The 17,592-nt window shown below is 45.0% G+C and overlaps 1 protein-coding gene and 1 non-coding gene across 2 annotated transcripts in view; one reads left to right on the forward strand and one right to left on the reverse strand.

Annotated features, from left to right (window-relative positions):
- The window catches only part of SEL1L3 (SEL1L family member 3), a 97,969-nt gene that overhangs the window by 48,422 nt on the left and 31,955 nt on the right, over positions 1 to 17,592 (reverse strand). The window contains exons 7-9 of the mRNA XM_032495227.1: positions 13,564 to 13,696; positions 11,578 to 11,710; positions 9,902 to 10,042 (exon numbers count right to left, since the gene is read on the reverse strand). Coding sequence (XP_032351118.1) covers positions 9,902 to 10,042; positions 11,578 to 11,710; positions 13,564 to 13,696 — 407 coding nt within the window. The remainder of the gene's footprint in view (positions 1 to 9,901; positions 10,043 to 11,577; positions 11,711 to 13,563; positions 13,697 to 17,592) is intronic.
- LOC116659501 lies at positions 5,124 to 5,230 on the forward strand. Its single transcript, XR_004314865.1, has one exon. It is a non-coding gene; the product is annotated as a U6 spliceosomal RNA (small nuclear RNA).

Below are 17,592 nucleotides of genomic sequence, written 5' to 3' on the forward strand. Positions count from 1 at the left end.
CCAAAAAGCTCCCATAGATTCTGACCTGCAACTTTTTTCCCTTATGAATATAATTTACTTTTTATTGAACTATAGTTAATTTACAATATTGTGTTAGTTTCACGTGTACAACAAAATGATTCTGAGATATATGTATATGTATACATATACATTCATTTTCCGATTCTTTTCCATTATAGGTTACGGCAAGATATTGAATATAGTTCCCTGTGCTGTACAGTAAATCCTTGTTGGTTATCTATCAACTTTCTTTTTTACATTAACCACATACCACAAATACCCATCCATGGCAGTCAGAGGCTCATTCTTTCTAAAGTTTCCATAGTATTGCATTCTATAGCAGTGATGTTTTCCCAATCAGTTTTCTACTTTTAGACTCAGGTTGCTTCCAGTGTTTTTGTTATAACCAACTACACAGCCATGAACATCCTTGAGCATTTCCCTCTGCTCGTTTGTTGCGATGGATCTGAATAATAACACCATTTTCCACCAGGAGTCTGGAGATCTCATTTTGGATTTTCCCTTTGCATAGTTGAGAGATGAAATTCATCCTACCCAACACTTAGACAGGATAAGAACCTTGTCCCCTGGATTCAGTACGCCCTGCAGCACTCAGATGGAGTTGCAAAATAAAGCCCACTCCTATTTCTTCGTATATTTACTTTTAAATGCATATTCATCTCAGATGCCCCTTTCTACACATTCTGAGCAAAGAGACATTAACATTTTATTAACAGTTCATCCCAGCCTCACCTGCTCTGCCAAAGACATAACTAAGATGATCAGTTTTGCCTGAGTACCCACGGACATGGGCTTTGTGGGCTCAGAGGAGAGAAGAGACTCCAAACCAAATGAAGCTCCAAATGAAACACTTGCCCTGCTGACCTCTGGCACAGAACCCCAGAAATCATTAGCCGGAGTGCCCATGTAGCTGGGACTGCTGGACGATATGGAGCAGCAGGGGAATCCTTACAAAGCTCAAATCCTTAGCGTGCACACACACAAGACTGCAGACTGAAACGCAGGCAGGTTGAAAAGCCTGCATTATTTCTTTTACCCATTAAAATTCTTAACTCCCCTCAAACATTACCAATCAGTATTTTCTCTGCAAAAGAATCTAGACAATTTTCTGCACTAGTGAATATAATAATAAAATTATAATAATTCTAAAGGAAAACCACTCATTTTGCACATTCTTGAAAGTTCAAATTCCAAATGTGGCACAAAATCAAAGCTCTGATGCCACTGGTGATCTTGTAAAACTGGCAATTTAAAAATCAGTTTACCAGAACTGTTCATTTCACCCATCTGGTTTAGCATATGCATTTTTTTCTAGTCGATCTGTAACTAAAAAACATGCCTTGTTTATGGAGATTACTGATATACCAAAAAACAAACAAAGTAGAAGTAGGAGCCATTTTCCCATTTTCCTTTCTTCCTGCACCAGAAGCCAAGGAAACAAAAGGCACCACCACTGATCAACTCTTGCTATTTTCCAAGTAGCCCAGCAGTTTCTATTTTGCTGTTTTTTCTTTTTTTCCAGCCATGCCATAAGGTCATTGTATGTGCGCTCTTCATTAAAAGAGGCAAAAAGCAGAAAATGAGCAGGTAGTCACATACTGAGGAAGCCAGAGTCGAGTCTGATTGAGAATTCAGGAGAAAGGCAGACTCTTTCCTTGGGAGGGGAACAGGACATCGCTAGGAAAGTCATTTTTCGTTCCAAGCTTCCAAAAGGTGTAATGCAACCAGAGTAGAAGTTTGAAAGGCGGGGCGTGGAGTGAAAGGAGAAAATATCATTTAACTAGAAGAGGGAAGATCCTCACTACGTTTCCTAGCCTAAAAAAGCAGGGCACATTCTTCATTTGCATTCTGACTCAGTGAGCCCTGCTGGGTTCCTGAGACCTCAAGAGGTGGCTTACTTCTCTCTCAGAAGTAAACTATTCACAGGGAACTATATTCAATACCTTGTAATAACTTTTAATGAAAAAGAATATGAAAATGAGTATATGTATGTACATGCATGACTGGGACATTGTGCTGTACACCAGAAATTGACACATTGTAACTGACTGTACTTCAATAACAAAAAAGAAGTAAAATATTTGTACTTTTCTATACTGTGCAGGTTTTCTGGTTTTAAACACGTAATTTCTCTCCCTCCCTTCTCCACTCCCTCTCTCCTTCCCTTTCTCTTACTCTCTCTCTCTGTATTTTTTTAAATGGTAATATTTGCTTTCTTAAATTAAAACAAAATGAGATAATAGTCCTTCAATGAACAAGAGTAAACATAGCTACGAAAGGACACAGTATCCTGGCATTATTATATAACATCATTGTGTTTCTATCTTTTCCGTGCTCTGCATGCTAGTCTCCAAATAAACAGTGCAACTGTTGGCAAAAATAAGAGTTAGAAACAAGCTAGAATGACCTTAGTGCAGCCAGCCACCCCTCAGCACATCATGCAGAGGACCCCGGTCCCCTGCACTCAGCTCTCCGAGGCCCGGGGCAGAAGTCAGGCTGTGGTCCTGAAGAAGCAACGCAGATGGTCTCAGCCCTGGGAGTCCAGGCCTCAGACTTGGCCTCCTCCCGAGAACCATCTGCGGGCAGATCCCAGCCGTCCTGTAGCCACAGTCACCAGCTCCCGTGGGCTCAAAGGGGCCCAGCCCAGCATGAAAGGAAGAAGGGGAGTACTCAGTTCTGGCCTCGGGGCAGATGTCCGGTGGGGCGGGCTGGCCGGCTCACCTGTCTCGCTTACCTGGCCCTCCTGCCTTTGAGTCCCACATGCACCTGAGCCTTTGTGTTCTTGCTCACTCCTTCCTACCACTGCCGGCTCTCTGGCCAGAGCCCTGCCTGGCACTGCCATTCCTACAGCCTCTTCCCAGCTCAGTTCCCACCACCTCTCTTCCCAGATGCCAAAGCCCTGATCACAAGGTTTTGGAATTCAAAGGGTTCCATTTTGACAAGAAAGGTGTGACAGGAGAGTAAAAGAAACAGCCAGCACACCTCTTAAGTGATGAAAAAGCTTGCATACTAAAAGACTCCCATCCTTGCAATAGAAAAAGCCCAAATGCTAATAGGGCAATTCCTATGCTCTGACAGGAGCCATTTTCCTAGGGAATTGGCAGTTCTCCAGGAAACAACAGAGAGGTCGACCCATCAGTATGCTCCCCCTGAAGTCTCGAATGTGGGGTCTTGTGTTGGATGCCACCCAGAGCCTAGAGAGCGGTGAACTTCAGGACAGAGCAGCACGGGAGAATTCCTGGACCAAGCAAGGAAATCAGGATGCTGAGCCGAGGTTCCGTAATGCCAGGGGGCAGGACGAGCGCGCCGCACATCTATGTGCACCACAGCCGGGTGCCCTGACGAGGGCTACCGTCTTTAAAGCAAAGGTGTGCTGGCTCTGGATGGCGGGGAACAAGTCCTGTGACACTTCAGAGTGGGAACCACCAGTGGGGACAGCTGCATTTCACACTGGCTTGGCGCATCAGCTGTCAATACGTAAAAAGCCTCCCCCCTCCGCACACGCGGCCCTTGGCAGAGAGTAATGTGTGGGCCGGTCCACACTTTTCATTACAGTGGCCCCAGGGCCCAGCGCAGGGCTTGGAGGCACTCAATGCATGGGTGCCAAGCTGGGTTTGCATGTCCCTTAGGGCTGTTTTACACCTGGCAACCTGTACACTTCAGCAACAAGGCTACAGATACATGAAAGCAAGAACCATGAGGGCTGAATTTTGGGAATTCTTTCATGATGGGTGTGCAGAGACTGAGAAGGATTCTGGTCTGCTTTTGTTGATGAGAGAGGGTTGGTTGACAGCATCCCGACTGACCTGGGAAACAGGACTATTTTGTAAAGGTGTTTTCAGAGCCAGGATGGCAGCTCCTGAGGTGGAGCAGGCTGAGGAAGTGTGTGAGAAAAGAGAAAAATGTATCAGTCTGGATTGGCGTCATGGCGTGGCCAGCGCAGACCTTGTATCTCCTGGAAGTCAAGTTCCTTGTTCTTTCAGTGGTTCACAGACGCACAAGAGATGCTTTTAGTGCTTACAATGGGATCACGTATTCATTTGGAGTGTGTTCAGTGACTCAAGAATGCTTATTGAGGGTCTTCAACAAAAAACCCCTAGATCCTGTTGCTGTCTTTGAAGATGTCTAAGCCTCACTATGGGATCAGACAGGCAAATCAGTATTGTAACGCAGTAAGACCGGTCCTGTTAAAGAGAGACCTACAAAGTGGCAAGGAGAGCCTGGGAGATGGAGCCGACTGCCTGGGGGGGACAGGAAGGATGATGCAAGGAGGCAGTAACTGAGCTTGGACTTGGAGGCTGCCCACAGGGCAGGCAAGCCGAGGAGCGTGGGAGAGTGAGGTGTGCTCTCTGAGGGGAGTGGTGCAGAAATGTGCAGTGAGGGTCACACGGAAGAAGGACTGATAACTAAGCAGCTAACAGATGCCCAGCACCACTGCAGACACGGTGCAAGAACAGGAAGTGTAAGGGGATATGCACACTTCTTGCACGACCCTCAACAAGCTCGACTGAGCAAGTGACAGACACACAGAGGATCAAAGAGCTACAACTCAAGGCAGACGAGATGAGCTCTATTCGAGCGACCCTATCTCTTATCTCTGCAGGGTACCTTTCTGTCCATGAAGCTCTTTCACAGATGCTGTCACTTCATGAAAGCATTATGTTCTTAATTCCTATGAAGCCAGACTTTCCCTAGTCTGTAAATTACAAACATAAATTACACTCCACACCCGTGAGGATGGCTACTATCAAAACCCCGGAAGGTAACAGGTGTTGGTGAGCACGTGGAGAAGCGGGAACCGTTGCACACTGCTGACGGGAATGTAAGATGCTGCAGCCCCTATCGAGAACAGTACAATGGTTCCTTAAAAGATTAAACCCAGAACTACCAGATGGTCCAGCAAGTCGACCTCTGAGTATATATCTGAAAGAATTGAAAGCCAAGTCCTGAAGAGATACTTGCACACATGTTCAAAGCAGCACTATTCACAATAGCCAAGGGGGGAAGCAACCCAAGTGTCCACTAACAGATGAATGAATAAACACAATGTGGTAGATGCATCCTGTGGAATATTATTCAGCCTTAAAAATGAAGACGATTCTGTGCTCGCTTCGGCAGCGCGGACACTAAAATTGGCACGACACAGAGAAGATTAACGTGGCCCCTGCACAAGGATGACACACAAATTTGTGAAGCATTTCGTATTAAAAAAAAAAAAGATGAAGATTTTTGATGCAGGCTACAACATGGATAGACCTTGAGGACTTTATGCTAAGTGACATAAGCTAGTCACAGAAAGACAAATACTATGTGGTTCCACTCATATGAGGCACCTTGCTCATCAGGTTCATAGAGACAGAAAGGAGAATGGTGGTTCCCAGGGCCTGGGGGGTGGGAGCAGGATGGGGGTTTGTGGTTTAATGAGTGCAGAGTTTCAGTTTTGCAGGATGAAGAAGTTCTAGAGACCTGATTATGCAACAATGTGAAGGTACTTAACTCTACTGAAGGGCACACTTGAAAATGGTTACAGTGGGGAATTTTACGTTATGTGTCTTTTACCACTGTTTCTTTTTTTTTTTTTTTTAATTGAAGTATAGTCGATTTACAATGTTGTGCTCATTTCTGGTGTACAGCATAGTGATTCAGTTATACATATACATATATATTCATTTTCACATTCTTTTTCATTATAGGCTATTGCAAGGTACTGGATATTGTTCCCTGCACTATCGTGCAGGAACTTGTTGTTTCAAAAAACATTTTTTAATTACAGGCCTTCAAAAGTGAGGGTGTGAATATTGGGCAATTCTTTTTTGTAGTAGAAAAACAGAGCTCAGTCTTTTGGGAACAATGGACGTGGTGGCCACTCCTGGTCTCACTGGGCTAGGATGCAGAGGACACTCCCACTGGTTGTTGAGAAAGCCCAGGCTTCTAACTCTCCACCCCCTGCAACGCTCTCACAGCTCCTTTGAAGCGCACTGTTGGCTTGGAACGGGAGCAGTGATCCATCTAAAACCACACAGCGTGGGGAGAAAACACTGAAGCCTGACACACGTACGCGTAGCCGCCTGGAAGTGGGATTGGCCAAATACGTGATGCGATGCGGCCAAGAAAACGGTGTCTCTGTGGCAAAGAAGCAGAGATCACAGGCCACTGTCTCACGCTGTCATATATGTGTATTTTTTAATGCCTGCAAAAACTAATTTCACCAATTAATTCCCTTTGTGAGCACTACGGGACCTGACATTTTTCCTTGCACTGAGCCTAAGTAACTCTCATTCAAAACACGGCCGTATCTTTGTTCTCTCCTGGCTCACAGGGACCACTTAGTCAATACGTGTTTAGAGTGAATGAATGGAAGGTTGTGATGTGAGCGACTTAAGGAGCTGCTCACATAGTTAAATTCCTTATCTGTTACTGCGCCCACTCAGTTCCTACAGCAGACATTCCAAGCAGCCAACATCTGATACTTGGGTCCGTTCTTGTAGCTCAGCTCAGATACGGGAAATGTAATACGATGAGGGTGTTCTAGGAAAGTCAGCAGGACCAAACAGCTCAGGCCAGCAGCAGAAAACATGATGCGAACATAGTTCCTATTGACTCGAGTGGCCCCAAGCCCTCCAAAGCCGCTAGACACTCACGGCAAGATAAACTTGGAAGAAAAGGTATGTGAGGCACCAGGAATAGACACACAGTCACACCCGTCTGACTACTACTCTTTTTATAGGAGACCAGAGTAAAGATATGTAAATAATGTAAACTTGTGAAGTTTTTTTTTTTAACTCTCAATTTACAAAATCAAATTTTCTGCATTTTTCTCAGGACTGTTAGAAATGGGGCACAATGTGTGACACCACTCTCCAGGGTTAGCCAGAGGACGCTATGATAGCGCCACACACGGGCCGTGTGCCAGTGAGAGATGAACTGCAATGAGGAGTGAGTGCCTTATCTCTGCAGAAGGTTCCCCAGTCCCTATGGATGGGACTGGTAAAATAGGGGCTGAAGGCAGAATGGGGGCCTGAGGTGGGCTCTGGAGATCTGCCTACCCTTCTTGCCCTTCCGCTCGGCCTGCTCCTGGGCCCCAGGAAATGGTAGGAGAAGAGGAAAAGAGGTGGCTGTGTGCCCAGAGACATAGGCCCCTCAAGGATACGTTTGTTGGCACTGATCTAAGCAGACTTGGCACCAGAAGGACTCAACTGGCTGGCTGGGCACCAGCCGTGGGCCCCAAAGTGGCAAATCTGGCTTTGAGCCCCATCTCCCATCACGGATGGGGGCCCCCCCGGAAGTCAAACAGAGGGCGTTTCTGTGCTGCAGTGTGACAGCTCCAAGGCATTTCAGCCCAGGAAGCCTTCAGGTTTGAGGGCTCCTGATCTGGGTTTTTAATTAGCTCCCTTTCCAGGCTTCCACAGAGAATAAAATCCTTCTAAATTCTTATAAGCAAAACTTCTGAGCTATAAAGATAACATGAAAACACTTTTTATCGAGAGTATTTGCTTTAAAAAGAATGTTTTGTGAGAATGATTCACTTCTGTTCCCAATCAGCAAAACTGTATTTAAATATATCAGAAATCTCATGAAACCAGTGCTGAGGTGGATGTGGTTTTAGCCCGTTTAGCCTACCCTCTCCAACATGCATCTCCTTCTTCTGTTCGCCTGTCTCAGGGGGCAGCCCCGCCACCACCCACAAAAACCCAAGAATTTTCTCTGCCGGGTAATAAGAATATAACACTTACACAGCAGTGATTCTCAACTGGGGGCGATTTGGCCTCCTTGGGGACACTTGGCAATGTCTGGAGACATTTTGGGTTATCATACTTGAGAGGGGGAGCCATGGGTGGGTAGTGAGTGCTGCTGGCATTCAGTGAGTAGCGACCAGAAGTGTAGCTAAACATCCTATAATGCACAGGACAGACCTCTCACAATGACGAATTACCCAGTCTGAAATGTCAGTGGTGCCAAGGTTGAGAAACGCTGCTTACATCGAGTTTACTAAGTGCTGATACTCGTCTAAGTATCAATTCATTTAATCCAACACTAGGAGAGAAGGACTATTCGAACTCCCATTTTGCAGATGAGGAAACTGAGGCTCAGAGAAACAAGGTATCTTGCCTAAGATCACACAGCTAGCAAGGGCTAAGTGAAAATCGGAACGAGGTCACCTGGCTTCAGAGGCTATGCTGTCCCCAACTCCATGTGGCCTCCCTCACCGGGATCCAGGCAGTCATGAAGTCCTTCAGAGCCAACCCCTTTACATCCCTGGGCTCCGTCTCCATCACTCTGTCCCATTCAAGCCTGCAACCTCTCCTCCCTGGACCATGCAGTGGACCCCTGTGTCCGGCTCCACACCCCTCTAGTTCATCTCCCTCAACCTCCCACTGCTGCCAAGGGTGACCACAAAAACCCAAATCTGATCATGCCTCTATCCCCTGCTTGAAACCCTTCAGCGAGTCCCTGTCACCTACAAGGGAAAGCCAAAATTTTCCAGGATGGTGTCTGAGCTCTAGTCAGAATCGTCACTCTCCAGGCCCTTTCCTGCTTCCCAAACCCCTTGCACATCCTGAAAAATGCTGTGCTCTTCCCGGCTCTCTGCCTCTACTCTGCCTGGAATACCCACCCCCACCTTGCTTATCTGGCAAACACCAACTGACTCTTCAAGAACAATCCTAGTGTCAACCTCCTCCAGGAAGCCTTCCCTGAATACCTTAGTCTTCCAAGTCAAAGTTCCCACTCTCTTCTTTGGTGCCTTTGCCAATTACTCCCACAGCTTTTATTTTTTTAAAAAAATGCATTACCATTTTCTTTGCTTTCAAGTCTATCCCTCAAGGGCAGAAAACTTGTATTATTTTACTTATCTCTGAAGTCTAGCCAAGTAACCGAGCAGTCACCCAATAAATATCAAATGAACCAGAAGTGAAATATCTTGTATGGCTTGAATTCTTACAAGACGGGGTGAGGGTAAGTCACTATCTGCAAAGAGAGTCTATCTTGTTGGACACTGCTGTTCTTAAGAAGTTCTTATTTGAAGCAGAAATCAGTTTCTGCATGGCCTTGTCTCAAGGATCTGGTCGCATGCAGAACACAGGCTGCCGCTCACCGATCATTGTCATCACCCTCCTTATCATTCCCTTCCCCAGGCAGAACATCTCCAGGGTTTCTCTTTCTAACACATTGTTTCACAATCCTTCATGGTCCTACAGTGTGTACTTAATTATTCAGCAAACCTAAATCACAATGGACTTAAGGAGAAGCTGGCCGCATCTGGGATGTGTATGTAGATTCCTGAGATGCTGCTTAAAGTGAACTTCAAATCAGGGGTCTCAAGTTCACATGCCTGAGGGTCCAGGCAGGTAAGAGCCATAAATGAAGTAGGCAGGCGGGGCTGTGGATGGACGGGGCTGTGGATGGACAGAGCATGCCTATACTGACCATTCAACCTCTGGGATTTTGGCCATGTAGGAGTGGACGCCCAGTGTTGCCAGATCTTTGGATTTTTTGAGAAAAACTAGAAATTTGCATTTTCATATAAGCTTTTAGATACTGGTAACTCTTTTTTTTTTTTTAATTGACAATAATATGTATGCCAAAGCAACCACACTTGGGGGCCAGCTCTGGCTGCCAGCTGTTCATCTGTGGCCTTGGCTTTAAATGAAGAATTTCTCGAGTGATTCCTAAATTTAAGTTTTTGTATTTAGTGTCGGAAATGGGCACGGAGATACTGAGAGCCGTGGACATACAAGGGCAGAATTTAAATCTGAAATGAAGCTAGAGCACCAGGGTTAAAAATAACTTCGAGGTAAAAATCACCAAAGAGGGCTAGGAAAAGCAGAAACGCAGGGACCTTCCTTGCCAGGGTCCAAAGGCAAGGTGCAGACTTAATTACCTGTCACCAAACCCATCTCCAGCAGGGCCCGGAGCAAGCTCTGGTGCTTGTCTTTCAGCTCCTTCTCCCAGGGGAAGGCTCTGCACGTCGAGGGCCTCCCATACCTGAGTGTCAGGTCCAGGTAGGAATTCCGGAGGTCACCTACAGGAAAGGGAAGCACAAGATACCATTCCCCTTAGGAGAGGGAGGGTCTCCCCTCCTTAAACCCCTTCCTCTTAGAGGAACTAGAAATCAGAGCTCAGACTTAACGTTACTGGATGTTGGTTTGAGTGCATCAGGGATTTGAAATTGGCTATGATGCCTCTGCCTTGAGGTCACAAATTCAAAGCCATGTCCAAGGGAAATGTGCCAAAGTTGCTGATAGCTGTTGAATAATTCTACAGAACGAGCAGCTGGCCTCGGATGGGCCCCCAGGAGGCCAATATCTAGGCCATTTTGTTGGCAACGTGAATCGAGGAGCAAAGCACAGGGACCCCCAGGGAGGCCAGGCTATAGAAGATGTTAGGAAAGTCTTCCCAACGCCACCAAACCAATCAGTATGCAAGACTGGCCTTCAGACTCTGGGTACCTCTCCTGAAATTGCATCAGCTATCAAAATCAGTTTCTTTCCTGTTTGGGATATTACTATTCCTATATATCTCCCCCCTCTTCTGACAGCATCATATTTTCTGGATGATTCAGCGGTGACAGTGGCAGCTGGGGGACCAGTATAGCCTATTCTTAAATTAAATTGCAGAAGTGCTGCTTTTCTTCACTGACCTACCACCACCTCTAATCACTTCCCAGGACTGTTTTATGTGAATCTTATCGGGATGGGGTATATTCAAGACGTATCCATCCCTCCCTGGTCTGGGATGGGAAGTTCAGTTCTGGAGATGTTGAGACATTTAGGCAGGACAGAAATACTCAATTCGCTTTTGCTGAGATGGAAAAGGCCCCACAGGAATTTCTCTTCCAGAAGGAACATATGTGAGTAAATCTAGGGCCACCATATCATGCAAGAAGATCTATAACCAGAGACATTCATAAGTGCTAGATCCAAGCCGGAACATTGGAAGACAAGACGGGATGAGTTTTATAACAGACACACACTCTGTATGAATGAAAGGCTGTCCGTGCAAATATGGGCAGATATGAAAGCAGTCAATTTGAAATTCATTCCTTCTGTTGAAAAATTACCAGTGTCTTCCAGAATGAGTCAATTTCAAGGATTAAAAAAAAAAAACAAAAAACCCAGCCCCAAACAACAAAGTCATTGTTCAACATTTCTGAAAGCTAATATTCAGATATTAATGGTCCAAGACAAAAGTGCACCGATGGGGAAATACTTTTGATGATTAATTTATTTTCCAATTCATTTTTATTTTCTTAGACTGGCCTAAGATCCTATTACAGATGGGCATAATGCAATTTGAGGCTCAAAACACTCATTTATATTCTTAAACTAAATCACGGCTGGTTGAAGCCACGAGGCAGGTTTGGATTCTCGCTGGCTGTTGGTCTTATTGGAATTCAGGTGGAATGCAGATACCTTCATCTGCATCCATCTGGGGAGGTCACACTTGTCCTCACCGGTCAAGTCACATATGTTCTATTTTAACTCCCCTGAAAGAAGCCAGATGTGTTGCTACAAATGACCGGAGTCAAAAATTGCCCACCTGAAGTTCAATACTTACATGCTTCTTGTCTCCTGGTCCCCTGCTGTACCGTGGATGTGTACACAGACACTATTTCTTGAACCTCTGCACACCTTTCATAATATAAGTTGATTTGTTCAGCAAGTTGCTTTTCAAGGAGCGGATTGAAAATCTACAAGAGGGCAAGAAAACAGAATGAACAACTGTCATCAAACACCCATGGATACCTATGAGGCTACGTTCAGGTGGATTTCCTCCTCTCACTGATGTTACCAGGTGGTTATTTGTACACAGATCACCCACCCTGGATTCTCAGGGGAAGGGTGTTACTAGTAATTCAAGGATATGCAGGCTCAGATCTCTTCCCTCCAGTTTCTTTTTGTAGCCTCTTCCCTGCAGAGCTTCTTAAGTTGTCAGGATTTCCCAGAGACCAGGCCTTCATCCTTTTCTTTTCCCCACCACTGCCTGCTGTCCCCAGAAAATGATAGCTATTTCCCCTGAGTTCCCAAAGGAATGCCAAGTCTACTGATGCTGCGTATGCTGCCTGGAAGCCCTCCTCCCCTTTTTTCTGCCTCGAAGGCTCCTACCTCAACCTCCAAGAGCCAAATCCCAGTCCATCACTTCAGGGCAGCCTCCTTAACAGCCCACCCCACCAGCACACATGTACCCAGGCAGACAGTGGCACCTCCGTACTCCCAAACACTGTGCTCGAGTCTGAATTAAAGCACATACCCTATTCTTTCATGAGTTACCTGTTTGAGACACAGACAGGGAGCCCCTCAAGAACAAAGGCCTTACCTCAACTCGATTTTCAGTGCAAGTTGTGACCCACTACAGGGTCATGAAATTATTTCAGTGGATTGTAACCAACAGTGATTTTAATTTTTATAAAGCAGAACACAAAATATTAGAGTACACTGAACATAGCAAGGGCACGTATACTTAGTAAAACTTTTGTTTCAGTTTTGTGTTTTATATATACGTATGTGTGCATGTATATATGTGCGTATGTACGTGCATGTGTGTGTGTATGTGTGTATTTGTATATTCATATGTATGTACTGCTAGAAATGCTAGAAATAGATTTCTGGGAATCACCTCCAAAAAAACCTTTGAAAACCACCACCTTAATTCATTTGGATGCCTCAGCATCTCTCACAGAGCCTGGCACATAGTAGTTGCTCTTTAAGTACTTGCTGCACAAATGAATAAATGAATTTCATTTTTTCCTCTTACAGAGGTCTCTTAATAGGGGCTCCAAGATGACTCATGGGTGATATGGTGCCTCATTTTCCAAATGACTTTGCCGAGTAACTCCTGCTTTTCTCAGAAGAAACCCCACGAGTTCACGGGAATGAAACAATGCTCCTTTTTCCTGTATCTGGTGTTCTAACCAAGGCAAAAAAAAGCAACTGCGTTGAAGTTTCTCTCTTGGGGCAGCCCTCCTCTACCTGCCAGCCCCGCCAGAGCTGGCCTGGAGACCTGGACGGTGCCACCTCATTTGTGGCTGGGTTTTGGATGTGCAAATTCAGTTCCGAACACAAAGCCCTTTGCGATCTCTACCACCGCAGCCAACCCACCAGTGGGAGCCGAAGGCCTGCATTTCTGGAGAGAGCAGTCAGCGGAACCAAGATGCTAATTTGCTGGAGTGTCTCCTCTTCTGATACTTTAAATAATAGCATATAAAAGAAGCTTTACCAAATAACTAAGATTCTCGCTTTTCATTAGCTTAATCACTGGATAGGCAACAGCCCGATAAAAATCTACTCTATAATTAAGCTACTAGTTATTAAAACAGAGGAAGTAAATGGTTTCCATTTTATGAGTACTAAATGAGCCAAACGTTCACACAAATCTATTATCACATTTGCTGGGGGAAAAGTCTCCATATTAATGATATTTGGTGACAGAGCCAATGCGAGGTCCAGCTAGGATGAATCTTTTGTTTGCAGAGGGCTGCAGGTCCCTGAGCCACACGCCCATCACCCACGAGCACCCGAGAGCTTCCCGGCCCCCTGGGCTCACCTGTGTCGGGCGCAGAGCGTGCAGACGGTAGTACCTCAAAGGTCCAAAAAACCCTTCAATGCCAGCCACATATCTGCTCCCTCCAATAATGAAGTACCCAGCGGTGTCATTATAATGGAAATCCTCCCGGAAACTAGAGAAGAACAAAGGATTAAGAAGGCTCTGGGTTTGAACCAAAGTTTTTTTTAAAAGAGACTCTTTCATTGACACTCCTTGAATTAAAACCCCACAATTTCCGCAAACCCTTCACTCTTGAGTTCTAAAAGATGAGACTAAGGTGCAGTCAGGCAGACTTGGGCTAGGATCCCAACTCTGCTGTTTACCAGCTGTGTGACCTTGGACCAGTTGCTCAACCTCTCTGAGTCTGAGTTTTCTCATTAGCAAAATGATAATTCCTCTCTTACTAGACTGGTAAGAGGATTAAGTAGATGTAAAGGCTTAGAGCATCGAGCATAAGTACTCAATACTTGCTGGCTATTGATATTGGTGAAATTGTTTGGAATCATTGGAATTATTTGGAATTGCTCATCTTAATTGGAAGTATTTTATTCTAAAAGGGAAAAAAGAAAACTTGGTGAATGGACAGAAGATGGCTGTGGAGGAAAATAAAAACACACCCTATTAGATAAGAACTGAGGTCAAATTCAGAGTTAGGAGAAGGAGGCCACAGCAGAGCCAAAGGGCTTGGCCAAAGACAAGAGGCCAGCACGGGTGATGTGTTGGAAGCCCGCTTTGTCCTGAAAGACTTGAAGGATCAGAAAGGAAAATGGAGGGGAAAGAAAAGCTGGCATGAATAAAATTCACGAGGTTGTTCCCTGTAGCATTGTTTACGTTCACAAAAGAGTGGAAAACCCAGGGGTCTGTCGACGAGGACTGGTACCCACACGCATCCGATGGGCCCTGAACATGAGCTCTTTCACAACATAGCTTAAAAAAGGACAAAGGGCTCCGTGTACTGAGCTGCAGAAAACTCTAAAATACATTGTTAAGTGAAAAATCAAAAAATGAAAGAGCAGAACAATGACTACACTTTTTATCCAAGAAAGAGGAGAATGAATTTTTTTATTTTTTGTATTTGAATTGAAAAATTCTGGAAGTATCTGTACGAAAGTAATAAAAGTATTTTCCCCATGGTGTGGGGGGGTAGAGGGTGGAGTGGACAGGGACAGAGCTGGAAACAAGACAACTAACTGTATACCTTTTCACAGAGGTTTGATGTTTTAAACCTTGTGCATTTATTCCCTATTTAGAAATTAAAATAGGAATGGGTGGACGAGCAACCATCAGAGCATATGTGAACAGCAGGGTTGGAGGAGGTCAAGACAGGGATCAAGTGAAGAGCCAGGCAAAAACAAATGAGCCAGGGAGCGCAGGGGACAGATGGAAGCAACAGGAAAGAACATAACAGGTCAGGTATCAAAGAGTGACGGGCCAGGTGACACGGACAGGGACAGAGCAGCTGCCAGTGGTCAGATCAGAGAAGCCAGGCAACCTGGGTTATCCCAGGAGAAAGGATGGACTGACTGTTAGCCAGAAACCCGACCCTTAGCAGGTGCTCCTGGCCAGAAGAAGACCAAAAGGTGAAGAAACGGGCACTCTGACAACATCAGCCGATGGCAGCAAGAGGGAACACTTAGGGGTTCGCTGTCTGCAATGGCAACTAAAGTGGAAAAGAAATGCTTTATCTCCTATGTTTCTTTTTCCAGAATCTCAGGCTTGAAGGGCCACGAGAAGATAATGACCTCCTCCCTTGTCTGCAGGTGGGACCACAAAGTTACAATTTCTGAGGGCTGTGAATTGACTCTGTTTTTCAAGATCTGCGAAAGATTTGAACATTCCAGCTACACTCACGAGGAAATAACCCGGGACTCGGTGGACACAAAGTGATGCTTCTGAGGCGGAAGTTCTAGTGACGGAACGCCGCTTCACCAACTCACCAGCTCACCTGGGGGCCCATCCCTGCGACATGCTGGATGCTTGCCAGCTGGAGGCAACTCTGGAGCCTTCGTCTTCTAATTTTTAAAAGGAGACAATAATAGTACCCATCTATAGGGTTTGGGGGAGGATTAAGTAAGCTGATATTTAAACAAAGCATTTAGAACACTGCCTGGCATACAGTAGACGCCATATCTATTAACTCCAGTTATTATTATTAGTTATTATTATTATTAACCTAGTCCCCTCTTGGATTTTAGCTGCGATTTCTTGAGTTGAGTGCTTAGCAAGAGTAAGATGTGTTTGTTCCCAAGCCTCTCTGTTGCCAATTGTACAGTCACTGTAACCATACGCTTTAATTAAATCTTATGTAATCCAATAAAATATGGATGGAGAAGAAAGAGATGTTCATTCTATAAAAATTAAGTTGAATATTTTGGGTGGACTCAGCAAAGAATGGTAACTGAAAAACTGTTATGGAATTAGGACAGCTGGAAAGGCTGGAAAAAGAAACTGAAGACACCTAGGTGGATTGGGTAGTTTCACAAGTGCCTTCGCTTTCTTTTCATTTGGGAGAAATAGAAATTGGGTACCGCTTACGCGAGAAAGGTCACAGGGAACTCCAATCAGCAGATCCAGACTCAAAAGCAAGGCCCTATCTGGAAAACAAATGAATGTACATTTCCTTTTTTTAATTAAAATGTTTATGGAATCTTTTTTTATGGATCTTTGTTTTAACTGAATTTTCAACTAATTAATCCATTACTTGTTCCTTCCGGTCCTAGACTGTGATTTTTTATCATTGTTCTAATAAAACTGATAGAGCTTCCCAGCTGGGCCTCCCTCTACATCGGTGCCTCCACGTTTTTCTCCTCTAGAATTCTCAGTGGCTGCACCAAGACTGCAAGAGATTCCTTGTACTGTGCATCGTTTGATGGTTATCAGTTTCGAGGACATAAAAAGCTGAGCTAGATGGTTCAAGAGCCCAAACTGGTCCCCTTCTCAAGGCTCTGACATGCTGGCAAACTATCTTTACTCTTACCTGACGTGGGAGAGTGCCCTGGTGCGTTACTGTGGAGGACCAGCAGTGGGAAAGAACCGCTTCCATCGTTAAAAAGGCCTCGCTCAGAATTAGGGAACAGCTTTGGCTCGAGGGTTCTTTAGGGAAACTTAGAGCCTCAATTTAGCTGTCCCTCTCATCCCTTAAAGTAATTTTCATCTTAAGTGTCACTTCCCCAGGGCCTGGTCTAAATTCTGGCCTCTTTGTTATCTTCTCAGGCCAACCTACATTTCCTTCCCTGCATTCACCTCAACTCATAACTTTAAATTTACTTGTGGATGTATTTGTATAAGATCTATCTTCCTTCCGCTAGATTTTTTAGCTCCATGAAGGCAGGGATTCTTGTTGCTCATCGTTTTATTCCCAGAGTCCTGCACTGTGTCAGGCACATGGTAAAGGTGTTGGATGAATGAATATATACTGGATGGATGGATGGATGGATGGATGAACGCAACACACGCAACACACGCTACACAGGTCTGCAGCTGTGATTGTAGCCTTTCATTGTGTGCAGCCCTGCACCTCTGAGCACTTAATTACTCATCTTCCTACACCACCTTTGTGGGATAACAGCTGTCATTATGTTCACACAACAAGAACAAATAAAAAGAAGAATTAAGGGGCTTTCCTTGGAATACCTATAACCATCTGAAATATTTGATGTTCAATGCACTGGCTTGGCCCACTCTGAAATCTCACTGCTGAACGAGAGTCCAAACATCTAACCAGGGGAAGCCCAGGTGGGCCCCATGTTAATTCTTCAGCTGTTCTACTGATGGAAGGGGCCCCAGGAGTACAGGATGGGCAGCTGAAGTGGTGGTGAGGGGCACTCTTGGGCCTGGGGACTACCAGCGTTACCAGGCGAGGAATCACTGCAAAGCTTTCACTGGAATATCGAATTGGTATGTACCTGAATGTCAGCTCTGATCTCTGGAATCTTATGTGAGCATATTGATTCTGTCTTCACTTAAAATTTTGTGATTCTGTTCATCATGGATTCTTTACATTAATTTTGAGCTTTAAAAATATTGTAT

The sequence above is a fragment of the Camelus ferus genome, chromosome 2 (genome assembly GCF_009834535.1).
Source record: "Camelus ferus isolate YT-003-E chromosome 2, BCGSAC_Cfer_1.0, whole genome shotgun sequence".
In the NCBI taxonomy this organism is placed as follows: Eukaryota; Metazoa; Chordata; class Mammalia; order Artiodactyla; family Camelidae; genus Camelus; species Camelus ferus.